The sequence below is a fragment of the Phacochoerus africanus genome, chromosome 4, assembly GCF_016906955.1.
Source record: "Phacochoerus africanus isolate WHEZ1 chromosome 4, ROS_Pafr_v1, whole genome shotgun sequence".
NCBI classification, from domain to species: Eukaryota; Metazoa; Chordata; class Mammalia; order Artiodactyla; family Suidae; genus Phacochoerus; species Phacochoerus africanus.
In genome coordinates this window covers 59,869,096-59,894,806 of record NC_062547.1, presented here as the reverse complement: position 1 = coordinate 59,894,806, position 25,711 = coordinate 59,869,096, and the positions used below count along the sequence as shown (strand labels likewise).

The following is a 25,711-nucleotide window of genomic DNA, read 5'->3' as shown; positions in this document are numbered from 1 at the left end:
GATGGGGGCCATGTCTGTCTGGGTGTCAGGCCTCCTGATTCTGCAGATGTTGCTCTTTGTGGCTGGGGAACAGGGTGAGTTGGCTTCTGGGGTGGGAGAGGTTAGGGTCTCGACAATTGACAAGATGGGGCAGGTTTTTAACTTGAGAGCCTTGTCCTGCTGGTTTTCTGGCTTGGTCTGGGGAATAAAACAAGAATAGATGAAAAAAGTCTTTGAACAGTCAAAAGCGAACAAGACACCTGAGAGGTTATTTTTAGTCCTTGCCAGCAGAGACTAGAGGTTCCCGCCTCTCACTGTTTTGCTGAGATGAGCTGAAGAGAGAAAAGAAAGGGGGGAGGGAGAGAATAGTGCAAAGATTGATTAGTGATGCCTGCCATGGATGGGGCAATAGATATAAAGGTCTGTGTGCGCCTCTTCCTTGCATTTCCCCAGTGGTGGTCCAATGCCCAGACTTCAGAAATGCCTCCTAATTTGCTTTGTGGCCTTACACAAATACGATGATATCTCTGAGCCTCAATTTCCTCAACTCTCCAAAGAGGATGAGACACGGCTACCTCTGCAGATGGTTATGAAAATCAAATGAGCTGATTGCTATTTATAAAGTGCCTGTTATATAGAAGGTACTCCACAAACACCATTTCCCTTCCAATGGCTGCCTCTCATTTAACTTTTGGGGAAATCACGGTGCAGAGAACAGTGACTTTCCCATGGCCACATAGTGAGTCAGTGGCACTTAGAGTCACATCCCTGGCCTTCAGGATATGGACTTTGAAGGCAGAACTATGAAAGGATTCTACCCCATTACTGACCTTCTGCTCACAGATTGGGGTGCAGATCACAGATCTGTGTACTGCGTTATGATGTTGCATAGGCAACCTAACCTCTCTGTCCTCAGTCTCCCTATCTGTAAAGACAGGAAAATAGCAGTCTCTGCTGGTCCTTGCCTCTGAGTCAGGCCCTCTCTCCACCTTCTCCACCCCAGGCACACAGGACGCCACCGCTGCTGCTGCTGCTGCCGCCACTGCCGAGAAAGGGCTCCACATGCAGAAGGTGGGGTCTGGGTCGGTGCGGGCTGCACTGGCAGAGTTGGTGGCCCTACCCTGTCTCTTCACCCTGCGGCCACGGCCAGGTGCAGCCCGAGAAGCCCCCCGGATCAAGTGGACCAAGGTGCGGACTGCATCAGGCCAGCGGCAGGACTTGCCCATCCTAGTGGCCAAGGACAACGTGGTTCGAGTGGCCAAGGGCTGGCAGGGACGTGTGTCGCTACCTGCCTACCCCCGGCACCGGGCCAACGCCACGTTGCTACTGGGGCCACTGAGGGCCAGCGACTCCGGGCTCTACCGCTGCCAGGTGGTGAGGGGCATCGAGGATGAGCAGGACCTGGTGCCCCTGGAGGTGACGGGTCAGTTGGGGGAAGGGGAGGGGCTAAGGCTGGGACTGGGAATCCCATCCACTGAGTGTCACCTTAGAAATCACTCCCTGAACAGTGATACACTTTCAGTTATTCTGACAGAGCCATGAGGAAAGTCTCCATGGTACCCCTTTCTCTTTAACATCTCCTTAGCTAAGAGAGAGCAGCACTTTACAGGATTTCATAATCTCATGGTTACCTACTTTCACATAAAACAAAGAATATTGGCTTCCTATTTAAAATAGGAATACATTTTTTTTTGGTCTTTTTGTCTTTTTAGGGCCGTACCCTTGGCATATGGAGGTTCCCAGGCTAGGAGTCTAATCGGAGCTGTAGCTGCCAGCCTACGCCAGAGCCACAGCAACCTGGGATCCGAACCGCGTCTGCAACCTACACCACGGCTCACAGCAACACTGGATCCTTAACCCACTGAGCAAGGCCAGGGATTGAACCCAAGTCCTCATGGATACTAGTTGGGTTCCTTAACCACTGAGCCACGACGGGAACTCCAGGAATACAAATTTACTTTTAAAATAAATATGTGGTTTTTTTAAGTGAAGTTATTTTTAAAGGGTAGATTGAGGTGTTCCCTTATGGTGCAGTGGGTTAAAGCTATTACAGTAGCTTGGGTTGCTGCCATAGTGCACATTTGATCCTTGGCCTGGGAACTTCCACATGCTACAAATGTGGCCAAAAATAAAATAAAGTGGAATAAAAGGTAGATTGAAAATATGCATTGGAGTTCCTGTTGTGGCTCAGCAGGTTAAGAACCCAGATAGTATCCATGAGGATGCCAGTTCAGTCTGTGGCCTTGATCAGTAGGTTAAGGATCTGGTGTTGCCATGAGCTATGGTGTACATCACAGATGTGGCTCAGCTCTGACATTGCCATGGCTGTGGCATAGGCCGACAGCTGCAGCTCCAATTTGACCTCTAGTCTGGGAACTTCTGTGTGCTGCATGTGTGGCCCTAAAAAACAAAAAAAAAAAAAAACAAAACCCAACCAACCAACCAAAAAACATTGAAAGAAAAGAAAAAGGAAAATCTATATTAAGTACATAACAGTCCTCAATTACCTGTTTAACCAATTTCTGTATTAAATTCTTTCTATTGAAATATCTCCTGGAGTTCCCATCGTGGCTCAGCAATTAACGAATCCGAGTAGGAACCACGGGTTTGCGGGTTTGATCCCTGGCCTTGCTCAGTGGGTTAGGGATCTGGCGTTGCCGTGAGCTATGGTGTAGGTCGCAGATGCGGCTCGGATGCCGTGTTGCTGTGGCTGTGGCGTATGCCAGCAGCAACAGCTCCGATTAGACCCCTAGCCTGGGAACCTCCATATGCCGAGGGAGCAGCCCCAGAAAAGGCAAAAAGACAAAAAAAAGAAAAAAGAAAAAGAAGAAATATCTCCTGGAGTTCCGTTGTGGCTCAGTGGTAACAAACCCGACCAGTATCCATGAGGACACGGGTTCAAACCCTGGCCTCACTCAGTGGGTTAAGGATCCAGCACTGCCATGAGCTGTGGTGTGGGTGGCAGATGTGGGTCAGATCTGGCGTGGCTGTGGCATAGGCCGACGAGTACAGCTTCATTTCAACCCCTAGCCTGGGAACTTCCATATGCTGTGGATGCAGCCTTAAATAGACAAAAAAAAGAAAAAGAAAAAAGAAATATCCACTGTCGTTTTTATTTTCCTAACCCATCAAGATCAAGGTGAACAAGGCAAAAAGTATATATTTTTTAAATTACTGAAGCAAAGTCCTAGGATAGGGCATGGCACACAAAAGATGGTCAATAGATATTTGATGAATGATGCAATAAATGAACTGTTGTATGGAAAAGATCCTGTGGACTCCTGCTGGGAAGTCATGTTCCCTTAACCTGTGTTGGCCTTGGGCAAAGTCCCTGCACCCCATATTCTGGAGCAGTCTTTCCCCCACCCAACAGCATCTCACTGCATATTTTAGGGGGTCAACCAATCATCCTCTTTCCAAGGCCTTTGTTCTCAAAATTAACCTTAAAAAAAACCTGCTAAGTGGTTAAAAGAAGGGAATTCCACCACCAGGTTTATTCATTCATTCAACGAATTTTTTTTTTTTACCATTTTCTTTTTTTTTGTCTTTTCTAGGGCAGCACCCACGGCATATGGAGGTTCCCAGGCCAGGGGTCCAATCAGAGCTGCAGCTGCTGGCCTACGCCACAGCCACAGCAACACCAGATCCGAGCCGTATCTGCGACCTACACCACAGCCCAAGGCAACGCCGGATCCTCAACCCACTGAGCGAGGCCAGGGATCAAACCCGCAACCTCATGGTCCCTGGTCGGATTCGTCAACCACTGCACCACGACGGGAACTCCAAACATTTATTGAGCAGCGACCACATATCAGCCTGGTGCTAGGGACCTAGTCATAATAAACTCAGTTGCTGCCTTCTGGGAGTTCTCAGTTTGATAAGATGGAGCAAAATGTTGAATTTTTTTTGTCTTGCTCAGCCATTTTTCTCATCCCTAAATCAGAATTTGAGTCACAGTGAACCTATTTGACGTTTTATGTCCTGGCTTACAAGTCACCTACTCCAGGGAGTCCTCAGTGATTCCATTTGATTGCCTATTGCTGCCTGTGCTTCCCAGATCAGTGCATGTGCTTAATTCATTAAAGGCAGAATCTCTTTCTCACTCTTTTCCATGCTACTGTGACCCAAGGAGCACTAGATAGAATGCTATCTCTGGAGTCAGCTCTTCCTGGATATAAATTCTGGCTCCCCTTTTTACTGGCTATGTGGCCTTAGAACTGTCCCTCAACCTCTCTGAGCCTTAGTTTCCTCCTCTGAAAATGGAGATAATCACAAGGTTGTAAGATTTCAATGATTTGATGCTTATAAATACTTTTTTTTTTTGTCTTTTTGCTATTTCTTGGGCTGCTCCCGCGGCATGTGGAGGTTCCCAGGCTAGGGGTCAAATCGGAGCTGTAGCCGCCGGCCCATGCCAGAGCCACAGCAACACGGGATCCAAGCCGCATCTGCGACCTACACCAGAGCTCACAGCAACGCCGGATCCTTAACCCACTGAGCAAGGGCAGGGACCGAACCCGCAACCTCATGGTTCCTAGTCGGATTTGTTAACCCCTGCGCCACGACGGGAACTCCCTATAAATACTTTTTATGTAGCAAATATTTGACAAATTCTAGCCCTTTGTGGCCATTGTCAGTTTCCTCATCTATAAAATGGGGGCATACCTGTCTCCCCACCATCACCCTAGCCCCGTGCCTGGTTCTGAGTGAACAGATGCGGTACAGGGCAGTATAGGCCAACGGGTCTGTTATTATCAGACTGGGTGGGTGGGAGCATTTTGCGGGAGAAAGTTCTGTTCTTGAAGATTCCAGCATAAATCAGACCCCCTGTCCTGGATATTTCCCTACAGGTGTTGTGTTCCATTATCGATCAGCCCAGGATCGCTATGCACTGACCTTCACTGAGGCGCAGGAGGCCTGCCGTCTCAGCTCTGCCACCATTGCAGCCCCGCGGCATCTGCAGGCTGCCTTTGAGGATGGTTTTGACAACTGTGATGCCGGGTGGCTCTCTGACCGCACAGTTCGGTGAGGGGGTACACAGGGTAGGGAGATGGAAAGTTAGCCTCTCGAGAAACACGGTGCTTGGGGAGTCCCAGGAGCACACATCTGAGAGGACCCCCACCCTGTCTTGTCAGGTATCCTATCACTCAGTCCCGTCCTGGTTGCTATGGTGACCGTAGCAGCCTTCCAGGGGTGAGGAACTATGGGAGGCGAGACCCACGAGAACTTTACGATGTTTATTGCTTTGCTCGTGAACTAGGAGGTAAGTCTAAGGCTGGCAGAATACCCTCTTCCCTGAGCCCTTTACCCTCCCTAACCCTATCCTTCCTTAAGTTCCTGCCTATCTCTCCTAAACCTGCAGTCAAGACCTGGGCCCACAGGTGCCTTAAGCTTTCCTCTCCTCCCTAAGCCCCTCTCCTCTCTGAGTCTCCTCCCCCCTCTGTCCCCCTCTCCCCCTTCCTACTCCCCTCTTCTTCTTCCTCACTGAGACCCCCCCTCCCGAAGCCCCTCCCTCTCTCTGAAGCTGAAGTTGCTCAGGGGCCTGAATTACCTCACTTGTAAAAAGAAAGTGAAGCCCCCTCTTAGCACTGCATGAGACAGTGATGCTTTGGCGATGGGCGCACACAGCGCGACTGCCATCGTCTCATTTAGCCATAAACCAAAACCGGCCAGATCGGGGCTATTTGGGGTTGGACCACCTTCCCAGGTACAAAGGGCGAGTCCCTGGATGCCTCTGACCTTCTCCCGTGTCTTCGCAGGTGAGGTCTTCTACGTAGGCCTGGCCCGCCGCTTGACACTGGCCGGCGCGCGTGCCCAGTGCCGCCGCCAGGGCGCCGTCCTGGCCTCGGTGGGACAGCTGCACCTGGCCTGGCATGAGGGCCTGGACCAGTGCGACCCGGGCTGGCTGGCGGATGGCAGTGTACGCTACCCTATCCAGACACCGCGTCGGCGCTGCGGGGGCCCAGCCCCGGGCGTGCGCACCATCTACCGCTTCGCCAACCGCACCGGCTTCCCAGCGCCGGGAGAACGCTTTGATGCCTACTGCTTCAGAGGTGTGTGTGAGGCCACGCCCCTTGAGGCTGCGTCCCTTGGTGGCCACGCCCCAAGGACAAGGACCTTGATAATGGCCACGCCCTTTGGAGCTTGGCTTTCTAGTGGAGGTTGAGGCCGGGTAGAAGGTGAAAACTTGCTCCGCGGTAAACCATACCCCAGGGAAAGCTCCCGCCCCTGAGACTCGCTTCGAGGAACCCCGCCCTGGGAGAGGACAAGCCCCAGAGAAGGCAAAGCCCTGGCGGAGAGGTCCCTTTTAGTGGGTGGGAAATTTGTCTCCTGAGGTCCCTGAAAGACCCCACCACCACCACCAGAGCATTTTTTACCTGGAGCCAAGCCCATGAGCACCCCTGGGAAGGAAGTGATATTTTGTCTTTCTATGTCCACTGAGCAAGGCCACACCCCCAGGGAGGGGGACCGACGTGACCCTTGGCCTTGGAGTGGGCCACACCCTCAGAAGCTGCAAACTTCCACTCCTAGGAGCTGAGGCTTGCATATAAGTGGGGGGGGGGGGGAAGAGTCTCTTTGTAGGAAGGCCATGCCCATTAGGCACTTGCCCTCCAGGTGGAGAAGCCATGACCCAGATCTGACCTGCCCCACTGAGAGTTGGCCACTGCCTAAGCTTCACCCACCACCTGTCTCTTGACTCTACCAGGACCACTTGACTCTGACCTTGACTCTGGGCCCCAGTCTGAACAGTGGGGACAATAACTTTATACTTCCATCTCTCAGTATGGAGGTTCCCAGAAACAAGCCAGAGAGACAGAGGGGCACAGAAAGACAGAGATACAGATATCTGTGCTGCAGCATGCTGGAATGTGGGTAGATTTCAGGCAGAACTTCCTGGGCCTAACACAACCTCTTCTCTTTCTCCCACAGCTCATCACCCTACATCGCAACATGGAGACCCAGACACTCCATCATCTGGAGATGAGGGGGAGATTCTGTCAGCAGAAGGCCCCCCTGCTCACGAACTGGAGCCCAACCTGGGGGAGGAAGAGGTAGTCACCCCAGACTCCCAGGAGCCCCTGGTGTCCAGTGGGGAAGAGGAGCCTCTGATCTTGGCAGAGAAGCAGGAGTCTCCAGAGACAGCCAGCCCTGCTCCTGGGGGTCCCACACTAGCTTCAAGGCCTGTACTGGAGGCAGAGGAGGTGAGGCTGAGCACAGTGGCTCCCAGCCCCAGCAGCATGGAGGCCAACACTGCAGTAGGTGTGCACACAGAGGCAACAGCAACCAGCACCACGCCCAGGAGGAGGGGGCGATTTAAAGGGTTGAATGGGCGCCACTTCCAACAGCAGGAAACCCAGCGAGGGCTGAAGGGGGCGCTTGAGGGCAGCATCCAGCCCCCCACCTCAGAGGTTGCTGGGAATTATGTGGAGCCTCCCCTGGCCACAGAAGCCACAGATGCCTTGGGGAGTGGCCAGAGTCAAAGCCCCTGGACTGTGTTGACCAATGAGGTGGATGTGCCTGGAGCTGGTGAGTGGGGTCCAAGGGGGAGATCCTGGGGATTTAAGGGGGATGGGGGTGGAAGCTCCAAATCACAGCTGGGTCCTCTGGCCTCACCAAGCCTCAAGAAGATCCGTCTTCTTCAGGCCTGGAGCCAAGGAAACACTCAGTGGAAGGAGCTGCTGAGAGGTAATTATAATTACCGTTGATATTGTTGCAGGTTCCCCTGGTGGCAGGAGCCCCCCAGAGCCCTGGCTGTGGCCCCCAACTATGGTCCCACCCATCATCCCAGACCCCAGCAGAGCCCTTGACCAGGAGCTAAAGGAAACCAAGGGTCCCAGTGTGAGGCCAGCCACCCCATACCTGCCCTGGTCCCCCTCAGAGGCCACTGCCTTGGTCCCCAACCCCTTAAAAGGCCCCAGCACTGCCCCTTGGGAGGCATCCCCCATGGTCATTTCTCCAGATCTCCCTGTCATGGCCATGCTTCGTGCTCCAAAACTGTGGCTCCTATCACACCCTACATCCCTCCCCACCAAGGCCAGTGGGGTCAAGCAACATAGTGAGGACGTGGCCACTGCCCTATCCTCCCCTGCCTCAGAGACCAAGGCCAGCACCCAGGATCCCATCTATCCAGAAGTGTATTCCCTCCCCTTCTCCTCAAGCCTGATAGGACGAGGTGGAGAGGCCACATCCCCAACACTCAGCAGCTACAGAGCAAGAAGTCCTACGGCCCCTTCGCAGGCAGCCATGGACTCAAGAGCTGGAGCCAGTCCTAACACCCCCGGGGCAGACTTTGGAAAAATTGAGGGGACCAGCCCTACTGGGCTCAGCAAAGCTGAGCACTCCAGATCCAGCCCACATGCTTCTGTAGATGGGAATGTGGTGGCAAATTTCACTTCCACTGAGACTGCCACTGAGCTCATGGGAGCCAGAGAATTCTCAGGGTCTGAGTCTGGGGTCTTCAACACAGCAGACAGCCCCACTTCCAGCCTGCAGGTCACATGGCCCTCACTGCATAATGAAGGGCTAGACCCCCGCTCTCCATCTGCACCCTTGGGGGGCCCTGGAGTCTCCTTGATGCCCACAATCACCCCAAGTCTGGAGGCTTGGGCTGCTACAGATGGAGGAGCCGCAGTGGGTCCCATGGATTCCACAGCCACACTGGATGCCAGCGATGCTGGTGATCTTTGGGAACCTGGATCCCATGTGGTTGAGGAAGCTGAAAGCCCCACCCTGAGTCCTCAAGTGGCTGTGGATACAAGGGTGGTGACATCCCTCATGTCCCAGGACCTGGGAGACAAGGTTGGGGTCCTGGCCACGTCCACCATGGCCTCCTCAGGCTTCCAATCCCACCCAGAACCAGAGGGCCAGATGGTGACTCAGGGAACCCTGGGAACCTTGGTGCCTCCACTTGAAGGCAGCCCCTCAGGGGAGCCTGCTTTTCCTCCTTGGACACCGACAGCAGCCAGCATGGACGAGCATATCTCAGTTTCCTCAGGGGAGCCTACAGTGCCCTGGGACTCCCTCAGCACCCCGATGCCTGCCTCCCTGGGCCCAGAGGAGTTTGAGCTGGAGGTCCTGGGAGGCAGCCCAGGTATGGAGAGCTTCTGGCTGGAGGCAGCAAGTGGAGAGGAACCAGCCCTGCCAGGGACCCCTGCAAATGGGAGCACAGAGGAGGGTGAGTTCAGATCTCATGGTCTCATCCAGGCAATTGTGGTGATGCTCAGGGATCAGAGGCTGGGTTAGCCCAGAGCTGGGAGGAAGGGTTGTTCTTGGGTGCCTGGGAAGGGTTCTAGCAGGGGATGATGTTGAAGGTGGGAGCTCATTGGGCAGAGTTGAATTAAGGAAGATGTATTTCTGGCAATGGCACCAGCCTGGGCAGAGGCCAAGAGGTGAAGTTGCATTTGATGTGTTTTGTGCACAGCGAGTAATGAGGGAATGATGAGGCGTTGGGCAGACTTTGGTTTGGGGGATGAGTACAGTCAACAAATCATGTTCAGGTCCTCTCTGAGCCGACAGGGCTGTGCAATGCTGGGGTACTGCCTTCAGCGATGCCCCAGTCTGGGAAGATAGAGCTGGACACAGACACACACACCACCACCACCCCCAGCCCTGCCACAGGGTAGGGCCAGAGGTTGGAGGCATGGCAGGGAGGGCTTCCTGGGTAAGTGGGAATTGCATCTGGAATTCAGTGGTGCAAATCATGGGGGGGGGCCTCAAGCCACAGGGAAAATGGGTGCTGGGAAGGGGTGAGAGTGGTGGGCATCACCCTCATTTTGTAGCCAGTAAGCTGAGGCTCAGGAAAGTATGTCACTACCAGCTAGTCAGTGATCAAACCTCACTTGGCACCCAAGTCCTCATGCGCCTTAGCTACTCTGACTCCAGCAAAGTCCAGAGAAAGCCACCACCACCCTGCACTCCTGGAGCCAGATCTGCCCACAACTCAGCCTGCAAATTCCAGCCCTCTATTTTTTAGATCCTGCCGTGCTGCGCTGTTTTTTCGGTCAAGTGAGCTTTAAAAAAAAAGAAAAAGAAGAAGCTAATTAAAAGACTTTTTCTGAGTTGCAAAACACTCTTATTAACACAACTGATTTTACACTTGCTCCTTTTTTTGAAGGCAAAGTGTCGCGGTGATGGAAGTCGCAGGTGCCGGTTTTCATCACCCACCTTGTCATCCCTGGGCTGTGTCTGGGGCCACATCTTCTTTTCTTAGGTACCCAGGAGGCAGGCAGACCCTGGGCAGGGGAGCATGAATCAATAAAGGCTGATGCTTATCAGTGACTGCCTGTGTGCTTGGCTTGTTCTGAGCACTCTATTGGGAATCATCTTGGTTAATCCTTTTAACGTCCTTACGGAACAAGTTCTGGTATGATCCTCACTTTACAGATGGGGAGACTATAGGCACAGAGCGGTCAAGTGATATATGCAGTCATGCAGCTGGGGGTGTCAAGGATAAGGTTTGAATCTGGCTGTCTGTCAATAATCTGTGTCTCAATCACTGGGTTATGAGGTGCTAATTTCATTCCTATATAAAAAAAAAAAAAAGCCTCAAGTTCTTGGGAGGGGGTAAGCTTGTCCAAGAAGGGAGCAGATAGAGATTGTTTGTGGGGGATGGGCAATGGGAAGGAGGCTTACTGCCAAAGGAACTAGAAAAGGGGTGATGAGAATGATGGGAGGGAAAACACGTAGCGGGGTGCTAAGGAAAGTGCGTTGAGAGGAACCCCCAGGGCCACGGCTGGATCTGTCTTGGGCTTTGCTGGCTTTTTGGCTCCAGACTCAAGCCATTGGCAGCCAGAATGGAGGGAGGCAGCCAGTGCTGGGGGAGACCCAGGCGTCTACTCACCTACTGCTTGCAGCAGAAATGCTAATGAAGCCAAAAATAAATCAGCACCAGCAAGCGACTGAGTCACCGCCAGTCCGTGGGCAGGTGTCAGCAGTTCGGGGCACCTGGTGAGGCTTACACGTCCCCGCGCCTGGCAGCTCCACGCGTGTGCATGCACGTGCTGGGGTAGCACCAGACACAGACATAGGCATGAGCCCCTTTGGCCACCCATGGGGGCACATGCTACCACCCCGGGGACAAGCTTCAGTCGCTGCAGGAGCTACCATCATTCATTTAGCAAGCATCTATTGAATGCCTGCTGCATTCAAGGAACCATGTTGAGACCGAGTCCCTTGTCCTCTGAATGCTGACATTCTAGAGCCATACCCTGGAACTTTTCCAATGATGGAAATGTTCTGGAGCTACACTATCTAAGGCAATAGCTATCAGCCATTCATGGCTACTGAGCACTTGAAATGTGGCTAGTGTGACCGAGGAACTGTTTTAACTTTAATTCCATTTTAATTAGTTTAAATGTAAATGACTATGTGTGGCTGCCATGTGGAACATCACCACGCAGGAGGGAGGTATGGATAAGAAATGATCCTAATACATTATATTGGAGGCTGGAAAATGATAAAGACAAAAGAGAAAAGTAAAGCAGGGAGAGTTCCCATGATGGCGCAGTGGAAACGAATTCAACTAGGAGCCAAGAGGTTGTGGGTTCAAGCTCTGGTCTCGCTCCAGGGGTTAAGGATCCGGCATTGCTGTGAGCTGTGGTGTAGGTCGCAGGCGCAGCTTGGATCCCACGTTGCTGTGGCTCTGGCGTAGGCTGGCGGCTACAGCTCCGATTAGACCCCTAGCCTGGGAACCTCCATATGCCACGGATATGGCCCTAAAAAGACAGGAGAAAAAAAAAAAGTAAAGTAAAGCAAGGGATGAAGAACGCCAGGGTGGGTTTTGGTTTGGGAGAGGCGATTAGGATGAAATTTGAGCAGGACTGAAGGAGGTGAGAGAGGAGCCGTGCAGAGATCTAGGGGAACAGCAGTTCAGGCAGGGGGAACAGTTTGTACAAAGGCCCTGAGACAGGACCACGCCTGCTGTGTGGGCAGAATATCATGGACAGGGTGGCAGAATGGAGTAGGCGAAGGGGATTGAGGCGGAAGTAGGGCAGGGAGGTATCCTGGAAGACTGCGTAGAGCCCTGTGGGCTATGGTAAGGACTTTGGCTTTTCCTGTGAGGGAAATAGGGAGCGATGGAGGAATCTAGGCAGAGAAGGGACATGACCTAACTCAGGTTTACATAGGCTCCCTCTGGCAGCTGTGGAGAGAACAACCATGGAGGGTGAAGGTGGAGGCCAGAAGACCAGGGAAGAGGTGACAGCTTGTTAGCATCTCAGTTTCCTATGGGACCCGAGACCAGGACAAAACAGAAACAAATTCTAGGTTTTAGGGGGTGGAGGGAGGCCCCTAAACTAGTCTTCCAGAGCCCGGTAGGCTAATCTTGGCTGTGTCCCACTGTATGGTTTGGAGCCAGGCCCTGCCCTTCTCTAGATCTCAGTTCTAGTGTCTTGCAGTGGAAGGGCTGACACTGCCCTGACAAGAGATGGGGGTCATCTGGGGTACATGGGGATCCTTGCTCTACCCCTGCAAGGCTGCAGAAGGGAGAACACCCACCAAGACATCTGGACCTCTGAGATGAGGAGGGAAGACTCTCCTGAGCAATGTTAAGACCCCTCAAAAGGCCCTAGTCCAATATACACAGAGCCAGACATGGTGTTATGGTCAGGACTGGGAGAGAGGAATAAACTATTTTTATTTCCATTTTGTAAATTAGGCAACTGAAATTTACAGAAGTAATTTGCTCAGCGTCCCCTAGTGAGTGGCAGAGGCGGGGATTGAACCAACCTTTCTGACTGCAAAGCCTATGGTTGTAACTGCTATAATGCACCACTTGTCTACAGTATGACCATTGAAGTTGTATCAGAAGAAGTTGAGCCACAGGATGAAGGAGGCGATGGTTCCCACTGGTCCCAGTGCTCTTCATACCCCATCTGGAACCCATGTCCCTTTCTTTGCCCCTAAGTATGAGAAGCACAATGACCAGGAGGGTGTGTCTAGAAGAGGCGGACAAGTTAGAGAGGACACTTAGACTACGTTCTATGAAAAGACTCCCTAAGAGAAGCTGCAGGAAGCCCATTCTAGTTCAGTCCAAGGAAGGAATTTGCTACAGGCAGGACAGCTCACAGATACTTTGGGGAAGTTCCTGGAAAGAGTAATATCATCACAGGGGCATGAGAGAGGAAGCTGGCAACCACTTACTGAGAAGTTATAGAGGGCACTCTACAGAGAGGGGTTGGATGAGAAGGCCTTTAGAGGTCTGAGGTCTGGATTCCCTGGGAGGCAGATCTGCTAGTCTGACTCCTTCCTGCATTGCCTGTCCATCCTGCAGTCCCTTCAGATCCCTGTGAGAACAACCCTTGCCTGCATGGGGGCACTTGTGAAGCCAATGGCACCATGTACGGCTGTAGCTGTGACCAAGGCTTCACTGGAGAGAACTGTGAGATCGGTGAGTACCCCAAACTCAGGATCTGAACTTAGACTTGATTGACTCAAAGCCCTGGAATCTGCCCTAGCAGCCAACCCCATGAGGACTCAGGGATCACAAAATACTGGCTTCAGATGCTCCCTTCCCCTCCCTCGCTCCTTGCCTCTAGTAAATCAGCCCCAGCACCAACCAGGTGAGCTTTCACCTGGATACTGAAGCTCTGATGTGCTGCTTCCCATTACTACCAGTCAGAAGTGGTGCTGATGGTGGTTGTGGGGAGACAAAGGGATGGCAAGGCTCAACCTCCCACCAGCAAAGTGCCCCAGGGCATCTCCTACTCTCTCATGGGTGGGCAAGGGTATCAGCACCTGCCACCAGAACTGTTGGCTGTTAGCCCCAAAGCCCCAAGAGAAGTTTCCTGGTAGCTCAGCAGGTTAAGGATCTAGCATTGTCACTACTGTGGCTCAGATCACAGCTGTGGTGTGAGTTCGATCCCTGGCCTGAGAACTTCTGCATGCTTTGGGCATGCCCCCCGCAAAGATGACAAATTACGAAATTATAACAATAATTATGTGATATAATTTCTTGAGCTCTTCCATTGACTCTCTACTCACAACCAGTGTTGAGAAGGTGCTGTTATTGTCACCATTTTGAAAAAAAAAAAATGAAACTAAGGCTCAGAGTGGAAATTACTTGCCTGGCATCACACATGCCTCACACAGGGATTGGTAGAAGAAGTGCTCAACTGATAACTCCCTGTACCTACAAACAGCTTCGTGACTCTGTGCACATCCTTGCAGATGCACTGGAACCCAGTTTCCCTAGGTTCCACATTCTGAAGACCCTTCAGCTTCGACATTCTGTGGATCTGTTTGCCAGATCCACTTTTACTGTTCTGGAGTCAGGCGGAACGTTCTGCCCACTCTGGCCTTCAGCCAGCCCAGTAGCATCTGCTTTCATCGATGCTAATTCATATCACTTGTGTGAGTTTCCACCCCCTTGACCTTCAGAGTCATTGGGTCATCTGTGCAGATCACTGCCATTGTACCCAGGTCTGGGATAGGTGGTAGGGTCATGACCGCATCTTCTGCCTGATTGTCTGTGGGGACTGAGAGCCAAGGTAAGGCTGACCTCTGATTCAGCCCCACCTTCCCCTCCAGATATAGATGACTGTATTTCCAGTCCCTGTGAGAATGGAGGCACCTGCATTGATGAGGTCAACTCCTTCGTCTGCCTTTGCCTCCCCAGCTATGCGGGCAGCCTCTGCGAGAAAGGTGAGCCTCTGCCGAGACCCCAAAACTGTACCAGGAGTGGGGCTGGGTACTGGGCCACAGGCTCCCCACACATGGAGCTCCAGGTTGCTTCCTCTGATTCTGTGGACAGGAGGCAAATAATTTTCTTGCTGTAAAATTCACATAATATAGAATTAACCTTTTTAGAGCGTGTAATTCAGTGGCATTCAGTACATTCACAGTCTTGTGCAACCACTGTTTCTAGCTAGTTCCAAGACATTTTCATCATCCCCAGAGGAAATCCTGTCCCCATTAGCAGTCACTCCCCATTCCTCATCTCCAGCCCCTGGCAACCACTAATCTACTTTCTATCTCTATGGATTTGCCTATTTTAGATGTTTCATATAAAGGCAGTCATATACTATGTGTCTTTTTGTGTCTGGCTTCTCTCAGCTTGATGTTTTCATAGCCCATCCACATTGCAGCATGTGTCAGTGCTTCATTCCTTTTCGTGGCTGAATAATATTCCATTGTATGAATGACCACATTTTGTTTATCCACTCATCACTTGATGGACATTTGAGGGTTTGTTTATTCTTTTTTGCCACATCTGTGGAAAATGAAAGTTTCCAAGCCAGGGATCAAAGTTCTACCACAGCATCGACCCAAGCTATAGCAGTGACAATGCCAGATCCTTAACTCACTGAGCCACAAGAGAACTCTGGATATTTGGATCGTTTCACCCTTGTGGTTGTGAACAGTGCTGCTATAAATATTCATGTACAAGTTGGGGGTTTTTTGGCCATGCCCATGGCATGCAGAAGTTCCTGGGCCAGGGATCAAACCTGCGCCAGCAGTGTTAACACCAGATCCTTAACTGCTAGGCCACCAAGGAACTCCATTCATGTATGATTTTTTAAAAGGCCACACCTGCAACGTATGGCAGTTCCCAGGCTAGGGGCCAAATCAGAGCTATAGCTGCAGCCTACACTACAGCCACAGCAATGCCAGATCCAAACCTTGTCTGCAACCTACACCATAGCTCATGGCAATGCTGGATTCTTTAACCCACTGAGTGAGGCCATGGGTCAAACCCACATCCTCACGGATACTATTTGGGTTCTTAACCTGCTGAGCCACGCCAGAACTCCCATGTACAAGTTTTTGTTTCAACCCCTGCTTTTCATTCTCCCTTGCACCCAGCCTTATTCTTTTTGGTGTATACAAAGGAACAGAAAGGCTGTGTCATGTGGTAATTCTGTGTTTAACTTTTTGAGGAGCTGCTGGACTATTTTCCATAGTGGCTATACCACTTTATATTCCCACTAGCAATGCATGAGGGTTCCAATTTCTCCACATCCTCACCAACACTTACTATTTTCATTTTAGGAGTTCCCACTGTGGTACAATGGGTTAAGAATCAGACTGCAAAATCTACTGTACTTTATGATGGTTGGACAACTATAAATATAATAAAATTTGTTAAGCTTAAAAAAGAAGATATGTAACCCCCCCCAAAGAAAATCAACTGCACTTTATTTTTTAATTTTTTATTTTTATTTTTGTCTTTTGTCCTTTTAGGGCTGCACCTGCGGCATATGGAGGTTCCCAGGCTAGGGTTTGAATTGGAGCTGCAGCTGCCCACCTACACCACAGCCACAGCAATGCCAGATCTGAGCCATGTCTGTGACCTACACCACAGCTCACAGCAATGCTGGATCCTTAACCCACTGAGCAAGGCCAGGGATCAAACCCGCAACCTCATGGTTCCTAGTCGATTCATTTCCACTGCACCATGGCAGGAACTCCCAACTGTACTTTAGTTAAAAAAAAAGAAGAATCTGACTGCAGTGGTTCGGGTTGCTGTGGAGATGCAGGTTCGATCCCCAGCCCACTGCAGTGGGTTAAAGGATCTGGCGTTGCCACAGCTGTGGCGTAGGTCACAACCACAGTTCAGGTCTTATCCCTGGCCCAGGAACTCCATATGCTGAGGGGCAGCCAAAAAAAAACAAGAAAACAAAAAAAAACAAAAACATTATAGCCATCTTAGTGGGTCTAAGGTTACAGTATCCCATTGTGATTCTGATTTGTGTTTCCTAATGATTCACAATGTTGAGCATATTTCCATGTGCTTGTTGGCCATTTGTTTGTCCTTTGGGGAGAAAGTCTTTTTGAGCTTTTTCCCAGGAGGGAAATTTTAGGCCTTCCTGTGACCATTTCCTGAGTTCCCAGGATGTGTCCAGATCAGAGAAAGAGACATCAGAGTTGGGATGAGAGGGGCCGAGTGTAATGATCTCCCAGGGAATCTCTTCCTGCAACAGAGGAAAGAAGTGACTATGGGAAAAGGGAGCTGAAAGGGTGGGGGGGGGGGTCAAAGTGGGGGTTGGAGGAGGGGCCCAGGGGGAGGGGTGGCCTAGCTCCACAGTGACCTTGGATTGAGCCCTCTCTCTGGTAGGCTGGCTGGGCTTACGGCTGGCAAGGCAAGCCATGGCCAGAGGCTAGTCCACTCATGCTCCCTTCCCACCTCCCAGACACTGAGGGCTGTGACCACGGCTGGCACAAGTTCCAGGGCCACTGCTACCGCTACTTCGCCCATCGACGGGCATGGGAGGATGCCGAGAGGGACTGCCGCCGTCGAGCCGGCCACCTGACCAGCATCCACTCACCTGAAGAACATGGCTTCATTAACAGTAGGGCCTCTGGGGTGGGCAAGGCGGACCTTTGCAATCCCTTTGTCAGGGCATTCCCCCCCCAACACCCGACTCCCCAGGGTCCTGAAGATACCACCTTTCTGAAGCTGTATTCATAAATGCAAGCTCTGACCACTTATTAATTCAAGTGTCTATTTCTTCACTTATCAATCCATTTGTTTACTTCATTCATTCATTCCCCAAGTATTACCAAGCACCTGCTATGTGCCAGGCATCATTCCATGCACAGAGATACACATTGTCCTGTCCTTAGGGAGTGACGTTCTTGTAGAGGATATAGGCAAACAAGTAAGAATCTAACTAAATAAGTGTATACGATCATTCAGCTAGTCCTAAGTGCACTAATGACCATTAAAGCAGAGCTGGGAAATAAAGGGTGATGGAGAAGCATCTGTGACATGAGGGATGAAATGAGGAAGAGCTGTGCAGAGACTTAGAGAAAAAGAAGAGAGTCTCATTCATTAATTCCGGCATTTATTGATTTACTCGTTATCCCTTCTGCCCTTTTTCATCCATTTGTTCTCCCCATCCCGTCCCCCGTTAATTCTTTCCTTTGTTCATTCCCTGGTTCACTGTTTTGTTTTGTTTCCAACATGTAATCAAACACAGTCATCCAGCCATTTCTTCCCTCCTCAGTGACTGACTGGCTCATTCAGACTCACCTGCCTGCTGTGTTCAGCCCTGCCCCCACCTCTCTTATCCCTTACTCTCTTATTTCCTCAGATTTCCTCAGATTTGTCTTTATTCTTTCCTCTGACCTTTTGTTTAAGCCACAAATTGTGGCAAGGCCAGGAGCCTAATTCTAACCTTTTCTGTGCCCCATCCCCATCCCCTAGGTATGAGGGCAGCCAGCTAGGGACTGGGGGGGGGGCTCCCCTCTGGCTCACACCTGAAACTGGGGAGGGGCTGTGGATACCCCCCCTTACTCTCACCTTCATCCGCTATCCCTTCAAGCCCACCTTCAGGCTAGGGAGGGGGTTTGGTCTCCCCTCCCACACCCTCCACCTGGCCTCCAGCCAGAAACCTCGGCTGGGAGAGGCGCAGGTACCCAGCCCTCACAAACCCCTCCCCTGCAGGTTTTGGGCGTGAAAACACGTGGATCGGTCTGAACGACAGGATTGTGGAGAGGGATTTCCAGTGGACGGACAACACGGGGCTGGTGAGTGGCAGCAGCTTGGGAGCCTGGGTCCCTGCAGTCAGAGAGTTGACTAGACCCCTGCCTAGAATGAAGCATTCTGGGTAAGCTGCAAAAGTCAGGCCCTCTGGCTTGACTTTACTGTCTTGTGCAAAATCATCACCAAAGGTGGCAATCCAAAGTCCCCAGAGGCTCTGAGAGGCTGGAGTTGGCAAAGGAACTTCAGTGAAACCCTAATTACCCCTGACTTCCCAGCCCTGTAAACTGCCGGTCTACCCAGTGATTGAGGCTTCAAACCTCTAACTTGGTTTGACATCTCCATCTAGCTTATTCTGTCTAGTCCTCCAGCCATGGATTCAAGTGTGCCTACTTCCCTACCTTCCCCTGCCTGTGCAGCCTCCCTCAGCACTCAGGTGGACGCCTGCAGCAGCTCCCCATCCTCACCACTTCTTACCTACTCTCCTGGCCCTTTACCTGGCAGCTCTGGAAAATTTTGTGTTGAAATTGACATAATATAAAATTAATCAGCTTAGGAGTTCCCATTGTGGTGCCGTGGAAATGGATCTGACTAGGAACCATGAGGCTGTGGGTTTGATCCCTGGCCTCGATCAGTGGGTTAGGGCTCCAGCGTTGCGGTGAGCTGTGGTGTAGGCCAGCAGCTACAGCTCTGATTAGATCCCTAGCCTGGGAACCTCCATGTGCCACAGGTGCAGCCCTAAAAAGCAAAATAATAATAATAATAAATTAATGCAATTAATCGGTTTAAAGTGTGGAATTCAGTGACTTTAGTACTCTCATAGTATCGTGGAGCCATCATCTTGATCTAGTTCCAGAATATTTTCAGTACCCCAAAAGTAAACCCTGTACATAAGGACTTTCTTTCTTCCTTCCTTTCTTTCTTTCTTTCTTTCTTTCTTTCTTTCTTTCTTTCTTTCTTTCTTTCTTTCTTTCTTCCTTCCTTTCTTTTTTTGTGGCTATGCCCACTGGATGCACACATTCCTGGGTCAAGGATCAAAACCAAACCTCAGCAGTGACCAGAACCACAGCAGAGAAAACACCAGATCCTTAACCACTATGCCACCAAGGAACTCCCCGCAGACACTTTTTAAAAATTATACATCAGGGAGTTCCTGTTGTGGCTCTTGGGTTAAGAACCCAGCTAGTATCCATGTAGATGTGGGTTTGAGCCCTGGCCACACTCAGTGGGTTAAGAATCTGGCAGTGCCACAAGCTGCGGCATAGGTCGAAGACAAGGCTCTGATCTGGTGTTGCTGTGGCTGTGATGTAGGCCAGCAGTTGCAGCTCCAATTTGACCCCTAGCCTGAGAACTTCCATATGCCAACAGTGAGACCCTAAAAAATAAATAAATAAAGCATCATGGAGTTCTCTTGTAGTGCATCAGGTTAAGGATCTGGCATTGTCACCTCAGTGACTCTGGTCACTGCTATGGTGCAGGTTCCACCCCTGGCCCAGGAGCTTCCATGCACTACAGGCGCAGCCAAAAAAAACCATACATCAGATCTTGCTTTGAGCTCTCTCAAGATAAAAAAAAAAAAATCTATCACCTCTTGCTGTGGAAAACAGTCTGGCACTTCCTCAAAAAGTTAAGCCTAGAATTACCACATGAACCAATAATTCTGCTCCTAAATAGACACCCAAAAGAAGTGAAAGCAGGGACTCAAACAGATACTTGTACATCCATGTTCACAGCAGCATAATTCACAGTAGCCAAAAGGTGGAAACAACCAAAATGACCGTCCCTGGATGAATGGATGAACAAAATGCGGTCCATCCACACAATGAATACTAAATTAAATGAGTTCCCCTGTGGCACACTGGGTTAAGGATCAGGCGTTATCACTGCAGTGGCATGGGTTCAATCCCTGGCCCAAGAACTTCCACATGCTGTGGGCACAGCCAAAAAAAATAATAAAAAATAAATAAAAACAGGAGTTCCCATTGTGGCGAAGTGGAAATGAATCTGACTAGTATCCATGAGGATGCGGGTTCAATCCCTGGCCTCACTCAGTGGGTTGGGGATTCAGCATTGCTGTGAACTGTGGTGTCAGTTGCAGATACAGCTTGGATCGCATGTTGCTGTGGCTGTAGCATAAGGCCAGCAGCTACAGCTCCCATTTGACCCCTAGCCTGGAAAATTCCATATGCCGCAGGTGCATCCCTAAAAAGCAAAAAGCAAAATAAATAAATAAATAAAAATAAAAATAATAATAGAAACAGGGAGTTCCTGCTGTGGTACAGTGGGTTAATGATCCAGCTTGTCTCTATGGAGGCACTGGTTCCATCCTTAGCCCAGAGCAGTGGGTTAAGGATCTGGCATTGCTGTGGCTTAGGTTGCAGCTCCAGCTCAGATTCTCTCACTGACCTGAGAATTTCCAAATGCCATGGGTGTGGCCAAAAAAGAAGAACAAAAAAAGCACTGATGCATGCTATAGTGTGGATAAAACTTGAAAACATAATGCCCAGTGAAAAAAGCCCAGGCATAAAAGGTGTCACATTGTATGATTCCATTTACACAAAATATCTAGAATAAGCAAATCCATAGAGACATAAAGTAGACCAGTGGTTGCAGAGGCTGGGAGGAGGATGGTTGGTGAGTGACAGTTTAATGAGTACAGAGCTCTGTTTGTGTGATGAAAATGTTCTGGGAATAGACAGTGGTGATGGTTGCACAGCTTTGTAAATCTAATTAATGTCAGTGAACTGGAAACTTAAAAATGGTTAAAATAGTAAATTTTATGTTATAATTTTATCACAATTAGAAAAAAAAAATCTAGTTCCCATTCTGGCTCAGCGGTTAATGAACCCAACTAGGATCCATGAGGATGTAGTTTTGATCCCTGGCCTTGCTCAGTGGGTTAAGCATCTGGTGTTGCCACTAGCTGTGGTGTAGGTTGTGGCTTGGATCTGGCATTGCTGTGGCTGTGGTCCAATTCAACCCCTAGCCTTGGAACCTCCATATGCGGCCCTTAAAAAAAAAAAAGGAAAAAAAAAAATCTGTCTCCCTTCCTCTACCATGAGAACTGGACCCTGCTCACTCTGTGACCACAGCTGAACTGGATTAAGCAGCTTCAGCCCTTCTGGCCTCTATTCTGTTCCTCAGACAGGACAATCTCGGTCCTGCCTCTGGGTCCTTGCACTAGCTGTTCCCTCTGCTTAGAACTATGTTCCCTGCCCACATCTTCCTTGTCCTTGAGTCTTTACCTCTCCTATTGTCTCCTCAGGGAAGTCCTCCTGGACTTTCACTTTGAGGTCACCTTTTTGTTCATCTGTTTCTGGAACAGTGAGTGATCCATGTGGAAAGAGGACTATCAGGGAATGATACAGGAAGCAGGAGTCCCAGGGAGGAGAGCACTGAAGCCTTGCAGCCAGAGGAGGGTTGACTTTGACTGCAGTGTCAGCCACCATCAGGGCAAGCAGAACAGTGCTCATTGTAAAGATGGGAACACTGAGTCCCTAGGAGTTTGAGTGGTTGGGCCAGGGGAGTCCCTCAGTGCCAGTGCCAGAGCCTGGGCCAGGATGCTGGTTCCCTGAGCAACCCCTGCTCCCCATTCTTACAGCAATATGAGAACTGGCGGGAGAACCAGCCCGACAATTTCTTCGCGGGCGGGGAGGACTGTGTGGTGATGGTTGCACATGAGAGTGGGCGCTGGAATGATGTTCCCTGCAACTACAACCTCCCCTATGTCTGTAAGAAGGGCACAGGTATGCTGCTATCCTCCCTCCCCCCTTCTCCCACCCCCTTCTTCTCTCCTGCCTCTCATAGTCACTGGTTCATTGTTTTCAGTATGTAAATGTAGGAGTCAGTCCAGACCAATTTTCACTCTTCAGCACCCTTGTCAACTCCATGTGTTCTCAAACTTTTTGTTCTTTGTTCATCCAATTCCTGAAAAAAATCCAGTATCTCCTTATTATCATAGTTTACACTTCTTTGAGGATGAGAATAACCAGCTGTTCATATGTTGATAAGCTATATGTATATATTTGCTTTCCTGTGACCTGCTGTTTATCTCCTTTGCCTAGTTTTCTATTGGCTCATTGGTCTTATTGATTTGTAAGAGCTCTTTACATATTAAGGAAACATTTTAATGGATTCTCATGTCCACTTTTCTTTTATACTTTTCTTCATTCTTGCTTCTGTTTCTTTGCCAGTTTTCAAATCCTTTCTTCCTTTCACTTGTTCAGATTATTCTTGCCTCCCATCTCCTTCATTCCCATCATGCATAAGAATTAGGGGGCAGGGTGTGTCCAGGAGGCTCCTGTCCCTCAGGGGCTCCTGGTCTGGGTCAAGAAGACAGACATATTCACTTTAGCTAGCCCTTTGAGGTCACAGCTGGGTAAAAGGCAGGACCTGTTGAAGGTTCATTTCAACAAGAGATGAAACCAGTTCAGCTCCAGTCCTGTCCACTTCTCTAACTGGAGGTTCCTCTGTCCCCAGTGCTGTGTGGTCCCCCTCCAACAGTGGAGAATGCCTCACCCATTGGTGCCCGCAAGGCCAAGTATAATGTCCATGCCACTGTACGCTACCAGTGTGACGAAGGATTCGCCCAGCACCACATGGCCACCATCCGGTGCCGGAGCAATGGCAAATGGGACTGGCCCCAAATCGTCTGCACCAAGCGTAAGTGGCTTCCTTCAGACACCCCAGTACAAATCTCCAACTATTTCTAGTCTCCAGTTAAACATATCCTGACCACACATATTGACCTGGCTGAATGTCTGATTGATAATACAGCCTGTAGATAAATGAGAACTTACCAGGCTGCCTGGTTTTTCCCCCATTCCCCTCTCCCCCCCCGAGGAGGCCTGCCGCATCAGGCCACCCACCTCTCACCAGCTTTTGCCATTTCCCTGTCTTCCCTCACTTCCCTGCAGCCAGACGGTCCCATCGGATGCGGCGACACCACCACCACCACCAACACCACCACCAGCATCGTCACCACAAATCGCGCAAGGAGCGCAGAAAACACAAGAAACACCCTGTGGAGGACTGGGAGAAGGAAGAAGGGAATTTCTGCTGAAGAACCAGGCAAAAGAAAGCACAACCCCTTTCCCACACCTCCCCTGGAGCCTTTACCTGGGGAGACAGAGCCCAGAGAGAAACAAGAGGGTCTAGAAGCCCCTGAGCCCCAAACCACATTCCCCCCCCCCGCCCCCCTGCCCATACATAACTGCTTGTAAAAAGATCCTCTCTCCTTTTTCTTACATACACAAGGTCCTCTTGGCAGGTGTAGCCATGTGTCTGAAAAGTCAGTTCTAGTCAGGCTGAACTCTGGGAGCATCTCCCAGAGGAGGGAAGCACAATTGGCAAAGATCATTCTTTGCACTTGTTTAGTCTTTTGTTGGCAAGGCTGATTGCCAGTTGCTGAAATAAGGCTTTGATGAGGGTGCAAGAATGTGTGTTTGGATTCTCATTAAGGAATTTCTTTTACCACCTGAGATTCAGAGTTACTAAACTGTCAGATGTCTTAAAATTGAGGCTGAAGTCCTTTAGTGAAGGTCATTGGCGTTGCGAGCAGAAAATTACATGGAAGGACACTGCTTGAACTTAAGGACTGCTCTTCCTTTACCTTGGACTTCAGCCCAAGTTTGGTCCCTAGTCTTGGTGGATCAATTGGGTGTGGAGATTCTAATGTACTAAGTTTTAGGAATGTTTCTAGGACAACCTCCCTCCCTGTCCTCTGAGTTAGGGGTCAGAGTAGTCAGAGCCATTTGTGGGCAATGAAGGGAAGCTGTATTGCTTGCCCTCCCAGGTCTAGTCCAGTGCTGAGATTTGGTGGTTCTGCATGTGTGGGAATTTTATACACACACACAGATGATAGGATGTTTGGGGCTCAACGAGCCCAGATTTCTTCCCCCTCCATTTCTCAGGGAGACAAAGAACCTCCTTCCTGGACCAAGGAGTGCCAAGTTTTCTAGCTAAGTGCCCAAGCAGACATTGATAGTGCCCCTGCCCTGGGTCCTGCCCCTCCCCTCCCCCCACCACATCCCTGTCTCCATTCATTGCCTGGTGGACTAGAAATACTTAAAACTTGAAGTAGTGGCATCTGCCTGCAGTCATGTAGAGAGATGCATAGTGTTAAAAACCGAAACACCACACGTATTTTTTTCCTCTTGATTTTTAAATTTTTTAAGTGGCAAAGAATTCACCTTGCCTTCCTCCCCAGAATCTTCAACCTGTAAAAGATCTCCCCAAGCCAGAAGTCAGGATTTAGCTTTCTGATCTCTGGCAGGAAAGGTCCACAGCTTTTCTCCATGTCCTTTGTCCACTCTCAAACCCGCTAGCGTGGGTAACATCCATGGATTAGTGTTAAAAATCACAGTGAAGAATGGCCCTCTGTAGGAGAGAAAAATAAGCAAATATTTGGTCCATCTAAGGATTCGGTAGAGAAAAAAATGTGTTGGCTGAGCCTATATCCCTCCCAGGAAGTCATAATCATAGTTGACAACTATGAAGTAGATACCATGCTAAGGACTTACACACCCACCTCCCTGAATCTTCTCAACAGCCTAGTGACTTAGAAACCATTATTTCCCCATTTCACACAAGACAAAATTAAGGCTCAGATAAGAGAAAGGCACTGGCTTGCAAAACAGGAGTAAGGATTTGGTCCTGCCTCTGTCTGACTCCTAACCCGGCTGTCTATGTTGGGAGAAGGAATTAAAACATACCCATGCTCTAACACACAGAAAGATTTAGGAAGAGATTGAGAAGGGCAAACTAGACCCTCTTCCTTGACCATGGTCTTTAGTCTTCCCTGCTCTAGACATAACCCACTGTTGCACCTTATGGTTATTGTTGAGAAAGCCCAGGGATATAGGTTTACCTTCTAGCTTTGATAGTTCTTCTTGGTTTAAAAAATATAAAAACAGTAACACATCTTCAGTCATCCATATCACAAAAGAATTTTCCTTTGTTTGGAGTGTTGGGGGGTGCTCTGAGGATGCAACTTTTTTGGGGGGGGTCTTGGTTTATGCCCCTTGCGCTTGGCCCCCTTAGCCCCTTGCCCTGCCCCCATCCCAGCTCAGTGGTGGAAGGGGGCTCTGATCTTTTCTCAAGTGGGTGGTTTGTCTTTTGGTCTTTCCCTTTGAGATATGCGTGTGTGTTTGCGTGTGCCGCGTGCGTGGCATGCGTGTGAGTGTGTGCGCGTGAACAGCTTTGGGTTCCGTTGGTTTCGCTGTCAGCTGCAGTGTTCTGTGGGTCTGTGGTATCTGACACTGTGGATATTAATGTACTTCTTGGACATTTTAATAAAATTTTTTAACAGTTCAA

The 25,711-nt window shown here is 50.0% G+C and overlaps 1 protein-coding gene across 1 annotated transcript; it reads left to right on the top strand.

Annotated features, from left to right (window-relative positions):
- On the top strand, positions 1 to 25,711 carry NCAN (neurocan). Its single transcript, XM_047776447.1, has 14 exons — positions 1 to 74; positions 983 to 1,402; positions 4,827 to 5,001; positions 5,112 to 5,239; positions 5,736 to 6,029; positions 6,907 to 7,503; positions 7,694 to 9,151; positions 13,247 to 13,363; positions 14,503 to 14,616; positions 17,106 to 17,264; positions 18,362 to 18,444; positions 21,999 to 22,143; positions 22,877 to 23,059; positions 23,314 to 25,711. Exons 1-14 carry the CDS (start codon positions 2 to 4, stop codon positions 23,457 to 23,459), a joined length of 4,092 nt encoding a protein of 1,363 aa, XP_047632403.1. The 5' UTR covers position 1; the 3' UTR covers positions 23,460 to 25,711.

Excerpts from the sequence above, each read along its gene's own strand:
- NCAN (XM_047776447.1), top strand. The coding sequence starts at position 2 with ATGGGGGCCATGTCTGTCTGGGTGTCAGGCCTCCTGATTCTGCAGATG. Across the intron at positions 7,504-7,693 it reads GGTGGATGTGCCTGGAGCTG|GTTCCCCTGGTGGCAGGAGC; the intron begins GTGAGTGGGGTC and ends ATATTGTTGCAG. Across the intron at positions 14,617-17,105 it reads GGGCAGCCTCTGCGAGAAAG|ACACTGAGGGCTGTGACCAC; the intron begins GTGAGCCTCTGC and ends CCCACCTCCCAG.